The sequence below is a fragment of the Strix aluco genome, chromosome 5, assembly GCF_031877795.1.
Source record: "Strix aluco isolate bStrAlu1 chromosome 5, bStrAlu1.hap1, whole genome shotgun sequence".
NCBI classification, from domain to species: domain Eukaryota; kingdom Metazoa; phylum Chordata; class Aves; order Strigiformes; family Strigidae; genus Strix; species Strix aluco.
Genome location: NC_133935.1, coordinates 33044211 through 33057563, shown reverse-complemented (window position 1 = coordinate 33057563; position 13353 = coordinate 33044211). Strand labels below are relative to the sequence as shown.

Genomic DNA, 13353 nt, shown 5'->3' with positions numbered 1-13353 from the left:
ATATTTTGATTGAGAAGAGAGAACCCGGAAGTAGAACATCTCCTTTTTCTGTTTGTAAGGTGTAGAGCTGAAAATCTATCATAAGGCTTTAGAAGGTGCAGTTTAGAGTGTACTCCTTTCTTTGCCACCTGTATGTTTGGGTTTTTTTGCCAGGAGAAGGAACAGAAAGGGTGGCAGTGGCTTGGTGGGGGTTCTTCATCCTGTTTTCAGAGTCCTCAGCACCAAAAAAACTGGGCAGTGTTGCTTTAAGAGGCTATGAAAACAACCCAATTGGCTATATTTGGTACAGCCTTAATTTTCTGTCACAGTGAGTGCCATGGGTTGAATACTAAAAATTCTTTATTAAAATGTAATTTTTTCAGTATTCCAAGCTGCAACTTAATCTTTAGAAAGAAGATAGTTTTTGATATGAAGCCTGATATCTCAGGTTTCAACAGTGCTATTTCTAATAAATGAAGAACAGAGAAGATGCAAAGTCTTCTACCCTGTAAAGACAATGTACTTTTTGGTGATGCTAAAGCTGAACGTGCCAAATTCCTGTCTCTTTTGCTGTAAGTTATTAAAATAAAAGTTCACTCATGCTTTTAATCTTCCTTTTCTTTTCCTGTCTCTAAACTACAGATGGAGGCCAAAGTAAAGGGGACACTAAGTTACAGCGGAAAAACCAGTGACTTCTGGACAAGCAAGGGAGCTGAAGCAGTTCTGGTTGGCTGACAGAATCTGCCCAGTTGGGAAAGTGCTTATTGTCACAGGGCTGCTGTTTCTGTCGATGTTTACATATTCTGATCCCAAGCACTGTGGTGAGAGGAAGAAGAAAAATAAAACAATACTTGATCAAAGAGAGAAGGAAAAGGAGGACTGGTCCTCCTGGTCATGCAGACTGGTCATAGTTTGATCTTGCCTAAAGAAACAAGCTTTTTTTTATTGCTCTGATTGGCTTTTAAAAGAAATTGATCGTCAAACCCACAGCAGCACAAACATTTTTTTTTTTTTCTGGGTGATGTCCAATGAAGAGTTGAAAGCATGAGAGGAGCTAGAATAGGTTTCTCCATCCATTGTGTAAGGTGGAATCATCCACTTCATTAGTGCTCAAAGTGCCCAGTATAAGATAATGTGTAGGTCCTGAGTGTACTACATGGTTGTGGACCAAAGGTTATGTAGAGTAGAGATGGTGCTGGGATACTTTGCATTATAATTAAACCCTTACACAAATACAGTTTCTGATATGGGCATTTTTCCAGCTTTACAAGGCTGTTTGGCTTTAGGGAGCCTACAGATGTATGCAGTCTCATTGGAGTTGTCTTCAAAAACAGATCTCCTGGTACATTGAGATGTGAGACACAGACTACTGGGAAATACCTTCCTCCTTGTTTGATTTTTTTTTTTAATATAAAGATTCTTATTTAAGGGAGGAAGGAGATGGAAATTTCTCAATTTACATGAAAAGGAAACCCACATTTTATTGGTCAGACTAGCATTTCTTTCCCACATCTTTTTTTTTTAAAGGCGCACTGATTTTTTTCAGTCCTCTGATTTGTTAAACTTTCTTTTTCCTTTGCCTTGTGCTTATCCGCTACTGAAATTAAGTAATGTTCTACTCATGTCTTCTATAAAACACAACCAGTTCTTTACTCATTCTAGATCTTCCTCATCTTTCATCTAACTCCTCCCAAAAGTCATGCATTACATTGATTTGCTAGTTAAAGAAAGCTGATTGTGACCTGTTCCAGAGCCAGGTTAATACTACTTCAGGCGTTAGCCAAAGAGGAGTCGTTCAAAAGCGACCAGAGGTGCCTTCTCTTCTGGGGGCTGAATGGGTTGTCTCCAGCATTTCCAGCCCCTGCTAGCCTGGGGAGTTCCTGACCTGAACTCTTCCTTACATGGTAGCACAAGACTGCAAAGCTGGCTTTTTAAATTTTTTTTTTAGATAGCAATACATCGACCAGTTCATTTGTAAGGTTAGGAAGTATCCAGCACGTGTTGCACTTTCGACACTAGGACGGAACTTTGCTGTTGAGTCCCTTGTACTGTCAGATGAAAAGTGAGAATGGCAGAAACTGAAATAAGTCATAGGAGAAAGGAGCAAATAAAATAGTATGATGCCCTTCTTCAGCCCCGAAACATTCCTTTGATCAGAGATGCTGAAATTCCTAGTAACTAGTCTTTCCAGTAGTTTGATTTGGGATTGAACCAGTGACTACTGGTTATCTCACACCTTCCAGAGAGACTTTGACCCATGGATAATGAATCTTCAATGGTTTTTGCTAGATTAACTTATAGCTTTCAGGTTTCTTTTACATGTGATTTATTTTTCTTAGACCAGACAACAATTTCTTTTCTATTTAGAGCTCATTTTAATTTTATATAAATATATATACGTGAATTTAAAATAATATATATTGTGTATTTAGTATAAAAATGTTGGGTTGAGCTCAGCAATAAATGTTTTTGCACAACACTTCTGTGAAAGACAGATTGAATTAAAATAAGATGCATTAGTTCATTAATTTCACTCCACAGCATCTGCCAATTAAATGCTTTTTAGCTAGTGCTAATGTTTTGTATGTGGTGTGTTGATTAGATAAGCTTGCATCTCCATCAGCGAGGTTATTTAGGGTTGAAACATACAGCTACATAGACTCTGGCATTCTTAATACTGTGCAAACGCTGTCAAAATACCATAAACTATTTAGAATGCAAGCTTTATCTGATTTTTTTTTTTTCTCAAGGAAGGGTTGAAGGAAGACAACTTTTGGTTTTTGAGGCCTAACAGTTCTGGCAGGATGCTAGTTCTCTGAACTGTGTCTAACCTGATACTTTTAAACAATGCATGTAGCTAAGGGAGCTGCAGCAGGGAGCCATCAAGCAGCAATATATTTAAAAGACCCTATCCTGAGAGTTCTACCTCTTCTATGTTTTCCTCATCAAGGCATCTCATTCAAATTGCCATCTTTTGTCTTCATACTTAATGAAATTTTAGATTGGGAGATTTGGAGCCCTTTATCTACAGCACAAATTGCCTTTCAGCATTCCTCTCTTCCTGGAAGTATGCCTCATCTTCAGTCGAGGAGTATCTTCTCTAAATCTTAAGGAGGGTAGGAGTAGTTCTGTCTGTGTGGCCTATTGAGCTTCTCAGTCTTGGGGAAACAAGTAAACTAATACTTACTGTGGAAATAGGTAGTAGGATGATGAGAATAAAGACAACCATACATTGTTTGTGAAGCCAGTTCAAACAGCCCCCCAGAGGGTAACTGTTTTCAGTCATTACATTCCTGAGCTTCTTTGGAATCGGCAGCATAGCAATGAAAGGGTGTACCTTCCCTGTTCCCTATTCTCTGATTAAACCTAGCAAGGCCAGATCAAAGGAAATAATAGGGTGGCTCCCAGAGACCTTTGCAGGTAGCATAAACTGGATGGGGAAGTGAAAGATTTCTGCAACGTCCAAATGCAAATTAGGTTAATGTTTTACTATTTTCTGCACAGCAGCTCTTCTAAAGATGTTCTCCCCTAAGTTTTTACTACTTTTTAAGGGCCTTTGTTAATAAATAAACTGTAGTTGTACATACTAAATAACCCTCAGTATTCACAAGCAATAAGAAAGCCAAGTAGAGCTGTCTTTTCCAGGCAGCAGGGCTGACCTTGGTTTGGGGACTGTATATGAGCTAACATGTGAAGCTCACCGAAAGCCCCGAACAAATGCAAGCAATAATTTCAAACACAGGTTTTAGATGTTAAAACCGTCTGGGTAATATTTTCTGCTACATGATCCAAAGTCCCAAAAGTCATGGTAGCTATTTTAAATCCTTGCGAGACACTTGCAAAGAGAGAAAGCAGGCTAGATTAAAAACAGGCTGCAAAGTTTCCTGGTACCTTGGACTATAACTGCAGTGTTCTCCCACTCCAAGATGCAAATGGCCAAATCACTTTGTCCAGCCTTCTCTGTTGATTTGAGATACATGACTAATACAGATAACTAAGTCACAAGTGTGGATGCTGTGGGTTTCACATCTGTTTTCTGCTAATCAGAAGTAACTTTTAATTACTTGGGTTCTGCTTCTTGTTTGAATCCGATCAAAGTTGTCTGATGCACAGATTTGGGGGTGGGACAGGTGTCAAGAGCCTGTTTCCTTCCTGCAGTCCCATCACCTGACCCTTCCTCCACACTCCTTCTCCACTTGGTGCAAGACCCTTGAGGACATGAAAACAGAGAAATCCTGCAACTCTCCCAAGCTGCCATCAGTTGTGTGAACCATTAACCCTCTGGGAGTCATCTTGGACTCCGGTTAACTTTATCACATTTGCTGCTACATTCATAAAATGAACTTTTGGCTGTATTTATTAGCAAATTTTAATCTAGTTTACAATTTTTTGTTTTCTTTTGAGTAGTTTTTGCCCACAGATGGTTTAGAAGTGTTGGGGTGTTTGGGTTGGGGTTTTTTTTGTTTTGGGGGTTGGGGGTTTTTTTTGAGTGAATTGGTGAAGGCACAGTGGTCCCTCTTCTGCTTTTGTTTTGGATTTTGAAGATGGCATTGCAGGGGAAACCTGCAGCCAAGCCAAGCTGTGGAAGGCTTCCTCCCACACCTAACTTTCATCTTTTGCTGAATTTGGGGGGAAATCATTAAAGGGACACTTGCTTTTTGTTTGGGTTTGGTGTTTTTTTTTTTTCCATAAAATGAACCAGAAGGTGAAAGCAGTAGGTAAATGACTGATTAATTAACACTTTATGCAATTTTAATTTTATAGAAATTAAAAAAAGGTTGGTAGATTTTGATTGGTCCTAGCTCTGGTGAAATGGCTGTTACCCTCCATGACTTACTTGATTCAGGCCTTTGTCCTTTGTTTAAGTGCCTTTTTTTTTTTAATTTTATTTCCCTACCCTCTTTAAACTGTTCTCAGAGATCCTGAAGTGCTGGAAGGCATTTTGGAAGAAATCTTAAGCTTGCCAAGATGGCTTTATGCTGTTATACTATTTTTTTCCCTTTTGTAAAGAAAAAGTGTGTAACGCGTGTAACTTCATAGCTGCTGTACCATGGCGTTGGTTCTGTGTGCTTGTGCATTCTTTCTCTCTCACACTCACACACGTGCACACACACACATACAGCAATATTCCTGAGAAACCTCTTCATCCTTCTACATTCTGCTGTCTCTGTTAAACACTTAAAAGGTGAACATTTGTGCAAAGATGGCAGTACAATAAAAGAGTGTGTGTGTGAGTGTGCGTAAATGTGTATGAGAGAAATGAAGTGGCTAGTGGGAATGAAACTTCTTGCATTTTTCTCTGAAGGTTTTAGATTTGGATATTAATTAGATTATGAGTAAAACATTATGGGCCTTGTCTGGCAACCTTATTAAATACTGGACCACTTCACACAGTTACTGAGTCTGAGGCAAAGACGTGTGGCTGACAACCCCAAGGAGGTGGGGGGAAAATAAGGTTAAAATAGCAGCTTGCAACAAGTTTGAGTTGAGATGAATTGCAAGGAATCTTGTGTGCAGCTAGTCACATCTGCTTGACACCAGTTATTGCAAGGATTCTCACATTTACCAAAGCTGTCACTTTCTACCATGCATCATATGTAAGAAGGAATTTGGTAAAACCTGCAAGAGTGCAGCTGCTAATTGAAGTTAAACCTGGCTGTGCTTCACATGCTGCCTAAATCATTCACCATTAAGTACTTTTCTAGTTGTACTTTTTCTCAATTCATTTAGATTTCATTAACGGTTTGTTCTCTTAATATAAAACAAACAGTAAGTTCATGTGTTGTTAGCTGCAAGTGAGCCATCATAATATGTCTGCTTGTTTCCTTGTTATCTAGCAAAATTAGCAATCTGCAATAGATCATCTAGTGATTTTTAACAATCTGTGCCTAGGATCTAACTTATTATAAACATGCATACCTGAAATTAGGAATTCACTTGTTGGCCAAGTGTTAAACTTAAGGTAATGTATGTATGTGTCATTAGACTGTGCTAGTTCTGTGGTGTGCTTCCCCTGGGAAAGATCTAATTTTGAGTTGCAATATGAAAAGGAAGCATTTACTTTCTAGAATGGGAATGGAATGAGAAGTCCTTCATAGGTGGAGAACCCATCTAGAGAGCAGAATATAAGATATCAAATACAACATGTTCCCGCGGCAGAGAACAGCATAACTATTTCAGTTCTTAGCTTGTCTTCACATGTTTGAGTGAACCTGTTTATGTAAACTAGGCCATAGGCGGATTTCTTCTACGAATCTAATGGTGCCAGTTAAAGATAGGATTATTGCTGGTAGCTCAGCCAGTTGGAGTGATGGTGAGGGTGCTTCTTAATCTGCCTTAGGTGCATCAGTGACGTTACTTCAGTGGAGTTTGCCACATCCACCTGTGGCAGTCAGCTGAGCTAACTTGGCTCTTCTGTTGCTGTTTAATTCATTTTGGGCACACATGCTCTTTATCCTAGGCTGATCTGTGAGATAGGGAATCTGCAGCTGGTGATGATGGTTGACTGTTGCAGTCTTTTTTTACCAAATTCAGCTGTTGTGAAAATCTGTCTCTGTCTACTGCTTAAGAAATCACTGCCAAAATAAGCAGCCAGAAGTATGCTTACTGGGCCACTGGAAAGATAACCATTGTGTAGGGAAATGCTTTGTTTGTGGAAACTTCTGGTGTGGCTTCATCATCCTTTTTCTATGACCTGGTGATCCCTTGCTGCTGTAATAGCCTTTTGGGGCCATAGAAAGCCCTGCTGCTGCTATGAGTTATGCTGAGAGATCAGCATGGCCTGGAACTGGCCCAAAACTGGGGAAGTACAAAGATTCCCTACAGCTGTTTTTGCACACTCCTCATAAATAAAACTGTGCTAATCTTGTCAGTAGTCAAGGATATAGGTCTGTATTTTGTAGCCATTTTTGACAGCTATAATTCTACAGAGCAACTCTGGAAAAAAAATAATACATGTTTCGTATCTAGAAGCGAATTTCAGTCTCTTCCCTTGCCGTCATCTCCTGCTTAAATAATGACCATTAACTAGTAAGTTTTTCTTTATGGTGAAGTAATCCAAAGCAAGCAGTGTACACTGTTTGACTCCTATCATGCTCAATACTAAGGGGTTTCGGGTTGCGGGTTTTTTTTCTGCCCAGCAGATGTATTTTATCAACAGATAGTTATGATTGTTACTGTCTAGTACCAAGAGAAGAAGGGAGGGAGAGAATCAACCAAAACTAGTCAGGAGATACCACCATCGTAGGCCAAACCAAGTAGCTGCTAAGGCAGCCAGAGTTTTTTTTGAGACTTACCAGATTTCACGAGAGGAGCGGGGAGTGGGGGAAGAAACTTTCTTGTGTTCTCAGCTTTTTCCAGATAAGGCCTTAGTTTGATTAGTAGTCACTAATATCAACTATGCAGATAAGTATTTACGTGTTTCAGTGTTACATGCATTCCTTCCCCCAGCTACCCCTCTTAACACGTTGGAAGTTTTACCCAAAGAAAATGGAATATTTTTTGAATGTCTGTACTGCAGAAGTCTTTTTTGCTAATGTGAAGAAAGAAATTTGTATTTAAAAAAAAAAAAACCCTTTCACTGGTACAACACCTAGGGTCAAGTGTCATGAAGTTGCTTCAAGAGGGAAACTAAAATCACTTCTTGTGACAGGTTTTACTCTGAGAGTTTTTTAGAATATTCAGCTCTCAAAAATGGGTTAAGAAGCCGCAGCAATGTTTTGGGGTTTTTTTAATGTACAGATTGGATTTGGGGAGAAACTAATGAGACATGCCAGGTTTCCTTCCGGTATCAGAAGTGAATTAAATCAATTTCTCACTTAAATGAAGTTGCTTCTAAACAAGGGGAGTTATCAGCTACACCGTAGCTGGATCTTTAAATAAAAGCTAAATCGTGATCCCCAGGTATTTCTCGCTGATCTTTTTAGTCTTGTTGTATGTAACTACAAATGACAATTTAGCTCAGAGGTGAGAACTGTAGTGTGTGTTTTATTGCCGGTGATTCCATCATGTAGCAATTAGTACCATGTTCTTGCATAGTTCTCAAGATCCATACTGAAAATAGATGAAGAAATTTTTATTTTTGGACTACTGCTTAAAAAACCTACAAAATTAACTACTAGTTTTTACCCCAAAAGTCTACTGAGCAGCATTATATTTTAGCAGTTAAACTAGTACCCTTGTTATGTGATTTGTCTCTTGTAGTCGTCTTTTACTGAGGGTTAGAAGCATTTCATAAGTAATCCTTAAAATGTTGGCATTCTCTATAAGTCAAATGCTTGTAATAAAAGGGCATCTGTGATAACTTCTGATGTTACAAAAGCACTATGTTCAGAATATTTCATTGGGAAAACAACCAGGTGTGGGTGCAAGTCCCTTTAGTTCTGCCTGATAGGCTCAGTCAAGAGCAGAGCTTCCAAATACCTGCCTGCACAGCTAATGGTAGTGGGCGTCATCCCCTCGACAGGAGTTTGGCCTCAGTATCCTTTGTTTGATGTCACTTTTAGTATATATACATATGTATTTTAGCAAGTTTGGATATAGCCAGCTTAACTGTACCTGACTTGCTGTGATCCCCAAGACAATGAAAGGCTGAGAAACAGTTGGACAAAGTGTTCTCCTGCCTTTCACTAGGTAGCTCAGAACAAAGAGCTGGCCAAGTCTTTAGTTATAAACGTTAAGTCACAGCTAGAATTCTTTGCATTCCTCAGCTTCAAGCAAAGGAGTGCACAGTTACTACAAGATGGCAAACCTGTTTGAGTTGGTGATTCCTGTGATGCTTTTACTCAGTCCAGCATGAATTTGTACAAGGTCACCTTCCTCTTTTTAATACTCACGTATTTCAGATCATAGGGCTTAGTGATGGAGAGAGGATCTTAACAGCCGTGTGCTTACCTGATGAGCTCTCCAGAGAAACTCCCCTGTGAAATGCTTCCCTCTTGTGACAACAAGCCTGAGCAACCAAATGCAGCTACATTTGGGTGGTTAACACCACTTTCATTTGAATTTTTAGGGAGGTATGTTCCAATAACTTCAAGGGATACTGTGTTTTAAATGTGTGATTTCTTTCCTCTCTCCTTATAAAACTGGACCTGAACACAAGTTTTGAGTTGTTGGGTTTTTTTGTAATAATCTCAGGACCTGAAAGATTGTAGCATTTAGTGTGTCTTAAAAATGATGTACTGTACCAGCCATGGATTTTGTAAATACACCTGTCTCCCTTTTTTGTATTTTAATTTTTTAAAAGTGTGTAAGGCTCATTGCCAGAGGAACTGGTGCCTGCTTAATTTCCATCCTGAACTGAAGCAGGAAAAGGAAGAAGCTGCTGCCACAAAAGCCTGCATCAGTTCCAAATGTGTATATTGTTCTGGTCAGTTTAATGGCTGTTAGTCTTTTGTTAGCTGGGAAGCTGGTCTGTTCCCCTGCACGTTCCAGTTGTGGCTAGCAGAGCCCTATCAGGGAGACTAGTTTTAACTCTCTTCCATGTGACTACTTGATGTTTTCACTCCTTCCAGATACTCAGGTTTGCTATCCCTGAGAAGTCTGATGTTTTCAGAGGTCAGGACTATTTGCCCTCTGCAAGAATAGCTGGAGAGCATTTCTCGTTTTATCAGTGCTTTGGTCCAAACACAGTCATAGGATTTTTATCCTGTGAACCCTGCAGATAACGCCGCCTCCACCTGTTCCGAGAGGGACTTGCCCTTTTTATTTTCTGCTTTCCTGAAAGGAGTGCAAAGATTTTTTTGGCAGCAGACTTTGCTCTGGGATCCAACCTTGCTGGCAGACCCCTGTTCTGCAGTAGGAGCCTTACTCAATTCGGCGTAGCTGTTCCCTGTCCCTAACTGCGACAGGCTTTTTCATGAGTGTACTTTTTTTTATGTGTCATGTGTCTGTGCTGTATTAAATAAAGAGGAATGTACATATTAGCTCCATCTCTGTGATTTCTCACAAAAATAAAGATGCAAAAAGGTTTCAGTTGAAGGGTTGTCGCTTGGGGCTTTTTGTTGGGTTTTTCACTGTGTTTTGGGGGTGGGGGTGGTGAGGTGCTGGCTTTCTTCAGTCAGGGTGACCATACAGGCAAGGGCAGTACTGTGACAAGGAGCAGCACTTCAAAGCTATCAGAGGAGTAGCACAGAAGGGAGCTTTTCCCTTTCGGAGTGCGTTATTCCAAGGCACAGTCTGGCGCCCAGGCCGCGCTCCCTCCCCGCACTCCCAGTGGGCCACGCGGCAGGAGCCTTCCGGCCCGCGCGTGGGGAGGCGCTGCCCAGTTCGCGGCCTCCGATGCTTTCCATAAAAGGAAGCGGGGCGGGGACAGCAGAGAAGTACCAACACAGAAAAACCTCTCTCGCGGCAGCCCCAGTGGCCTAATGGATAAGGCATTGGCCTCCTAAGCCAGGGATTGTGGGTTCGAGTCCCATCTGGGGTGGGCGTTTTTTTTTCACCTTGTCCCGCTGAGCCGAGACGGCCGCGACCCCCCAGCGGCTCTGCAACGCTCAAACCGCGCCGGCTTTCCTGAGCCGCGGGTCTGCGTCTCCTGGGGTTTCTGAGCGTCCCCCGTTGGTTCTAAGGAGCTGCAGATCGTTTTAAGACCGGAGGCCTCAGAAACAAGCGTGGTACGGGAAGGGCCCACGGCCCAATTCGGCTTGCCGCAGCGGGACGGGCCCGTCGGGGGCGCAGGCCGCTGGCGGGTCGCTCCTCCCCTCCTAGCGCGAGGCGGGGGGCCGGGGCGCGCGCACGGCCGCCGGCGGTCGACCTCCGGCACTTGACCTCCACTGATGGCGGGGGAAGAGGAGCCGGCGATCGTTCGACTCGGCGCTCGACTGCCCGCGCTGGCGGAGCCGCGCCCTGAGGGAGCGTGCGCAGCCTCGCGCCCCCCGGCCGAGGGCGTGCGGACGAAGGCGGCTCGCGCCGGCCGCTTCGTTATTGGCCGTCGCAAGCGAGGCGGCGGCGCTCGATTGGTCGGCGGACGGGTAGGGGCGGAAGATGGCGGCGCTGGGCTCTCCGCTGCGGACCTTGCGCGGGCTCCTGCGGGAGCTCCGCCACGCCAGCGGCCGGGCGGGCCGCCCCTACCGCGACACGGCCGCCTACCAGCACATTGTCGCGGCCTTCCGCGCCCACCGGGTACGCGCGAGCTCCCCCGCCCCTCCCGTCTGACACCCCATGGGGAGGTGAGGCGAGGCGGGGGCGCCTCTACCGCGGCCGCGCAAGCGCAGCGCGGGAGCCCGTGGCTTCGGCGGGAGGTGAACTCTCCGGGGCTTGTTCCCTTCTCTCGGCAGGTCACCAGCGAGAAGCTGTGCCGGGCCCAGCAGGAGCTGCACTTCCAGGCTGCCACCTACCTCTGCCTGCTCCGCAGCGTCCGGGAGCACACTGCCCTTCATCAGGAGTATCACGGCAAGGGCGAGCGCTCGCCTGAGGAGGTCGCCGGCCTGGTGGGCTTCAGGCTGCCTCAGCAGCCGGGAGGGAAGGGTTGAGATGATTCTGCTGCGTTACCTATTTATTCCTGAATAAACATCTTAGAATTATCGGAACGGGGTGGGTTTTCCAGCTTGTGTTTTCTGTCAGTTTGAGGTTGCCAGTATGGTGTGAAAGAGCCATAACTGGGAATCCCTCTCAGTTTATCAAGCATACCAGACCCAGCCCGTTGATCTGGACGTGTGGTATGACAGGCAGCCTCCACGGAGTGAGAGAAAGGCTGTAGTGGAAAAACGTGACAGCCTTCACTGCTAAACTAAGAAGTTGCAAGGGTTCTTGGTTTCCCCCCTCAAAATCTGTAGGTAAGAGAATTTGCCCATTTAATGTAGGATTTTTCCAGCCACATTCTGTATGTGGGGAATTTTCTACTTCCCAAGAGCAAAGACACTTTCTTTGGAACGTTCTGGCAAGCACTGCAGTAGCACAAATCTCTTTCATGTTGAAGGGTGTTTTTTTTTTTTCCATGGCAGTGAGCTAGTAGTAACAGCAGAGATGAATACTACTTAAGGAATTAATTACATGTTTCTCAGCATCTCTGAGCAGTTGACTCTGTGACTGTAGGCTTCCTGTGCTGTTCTTACACACTGTGAATGTCAGAAAAATTTAATTAGGCAGTGAACTGATTACTGCCAGTTACGCTAGATATACAAAGCAGGCTGCCATTTTCTTGCTTGTCATGCAATCTGGAACAGCAAGAAAAGAAATACTGGCTTGAATTGTTGGTGCTCTCTTCTCAGAGATGCAAGATATGTGAGAAAGCTGTAATAAGGATGACTTAATAGTAGCTAAAAATGTGAGGCTTGTTTACATGGAGGAGGAGCTATAAGCAAGGCTAACAAAAGAGTGCTTGTTTGGGTTTTTTTTCTAGCAGGGAAAACAAAGTATTCTGTCAGAAAAGCACTGCAAATATAATTATTTTATCTAAATTTATACATTTTCCTTCCCCTGTATTTAAAACTCAGGGATAGCTTAATCCCCAAAGTATAGTGGATAGGCACAATAGCTCCTTAAAACTGGGGAGATCTGGGCTACTTAGGTAAAGCAAGGAGATGTGAACTACAAGTTTTAAGATACTGTAGACCAAAAATCTGGTTTGCAATTCTTGCAGTGTCTCACTTGTTAAACTGGTGAGGTTTTGGAAAAGTGTTGGTATCACAGATGGGAAAGTACCAACCTATTTGCAGCTCAGTAGATGAAAGTTATGGGAAGTCACCATACCCTGAGAATGGCTGTGACGTATTTGTTGTTCTGAGTTATTTAGTCCAGCTGCTATATTCTGCAGTTTACTTTCCAGATCAGCTAGATGTTGGCTCCATCCAAAGCCTGTAGTATATTGCTCCAGAAGAAAAATAAATGGCTCACTGAAACCAGTTCTGGAAAAACTGAAATTTGGCCAGAAATAGATGGAAAAAGCAATCTTTGTTCTTTAGAAAGTACCTAGAGCTAAATGTTGTATGGCATGGGTACAAATAATAGCTAAAATGTTTCCATAGAGAAAGTTTTAATCTGTATCTGTATCTCTTCCAGTTACTTCCCCTACAATCCAAAGTAACGTAATGACTAACAAAAGTAAATTTAAATGCTAAAGAAAAAACAAAGCCAGGACATGTTCTGAATGGCTGAGGAGCACTGGATAGGGTATCTTTTCCTGAACTTGTTAGCGAAGATTCCTGTCTGAGCATTGCATCTTCCCTTGTGAAATCGAGATAATTGAGGGAGATTGTTGGGGGGGGGGTTAATGGCTTTTTACGTTGCCTTTTCTCTCTCATGTTAAGCTCACCTTAAAAGTTGAACATGACCCTGGGTGTGGACAGCTAGATCTGATTCTTTTGACAGTCATTGACAGCTTTTGGGCACTAGATGGCAACACGGTGGTTAAGAAAGGGATAGTCACAAAATGTAGGA

The 13353-nt window shown here is 42.9% G+C and overlaps 2 protein-coding genes and 1 non-coding gene across 3 annotated transcripts in view; all 3 read left to right on the top strand.

Annotated features, from left to right (window-relative positions):
• The window catches only part of UBN2 (ubinuclein 2), a 55123-nt gene extending 45166 nt beyond the window's left edge, over positions 1–9957 (top strand). Inside the window, exon 17 of the mRNA XM_074826833.1 lies at positions 622–9957. Within this exon, the coding sequence (XP_074682934.1) occupies positions 622–671 (50 nt within the window). The 3' untranslated portion in view covers positions 672–9957. The remainder of the gene's footprint in view (positions 1–621) is intronic.
• A 372-nt stretch (positions 9958–10329) lies between these two features.
• Positions 10330–10402, top strand: TRNAR-CCU (transfer RNA arginine (anticodon CCU)). Its single transcript has one exon. It is a non-coding gene; the product is annotated as a tRNA-Arg (tRNA).
• A 449-nt stretch (positions 10403–10851) lies between these two features.
• On the top strand, positions 10852–11504 carry FMC1 (formation of mitochondrial complex V assembly factor 1 homolog). The gene is made up of 2 exons (XM_074826832.1): positions 10852–11097; positions 11253–11504. The coding sequence occupies exons 1-2, from the start codon at positions 10960–10962 to the stop codon at positions 11445–11447; spliced, it is 333 nt and encodes a 110-aa protein (XP_074682933.1). The 5' UTR covers positions 10852–10959; the 3' UTR covers positions 11448–11504.
• Positions 11505–13353: the final 1849 nt, after the last annotated feature.

Bases quoted from the DNA above. Each gene is read 5' to 3' on its own strand.
- FMC1 (XM_074826832.1), top strand. From the start codon at position 10,960: ATGGCGGCGCTGGGCTCTCCGCTGCGGACCTTGCGCGGGCTCCTGCGG. The intron at 11,098-11,252 runs GTACGCGCGAGC...TTCTCTCGGCAG, and splicing joins CGGCCTTCCGCGCCCACCGG to GTCACCAGCGAGAAGCTGTG.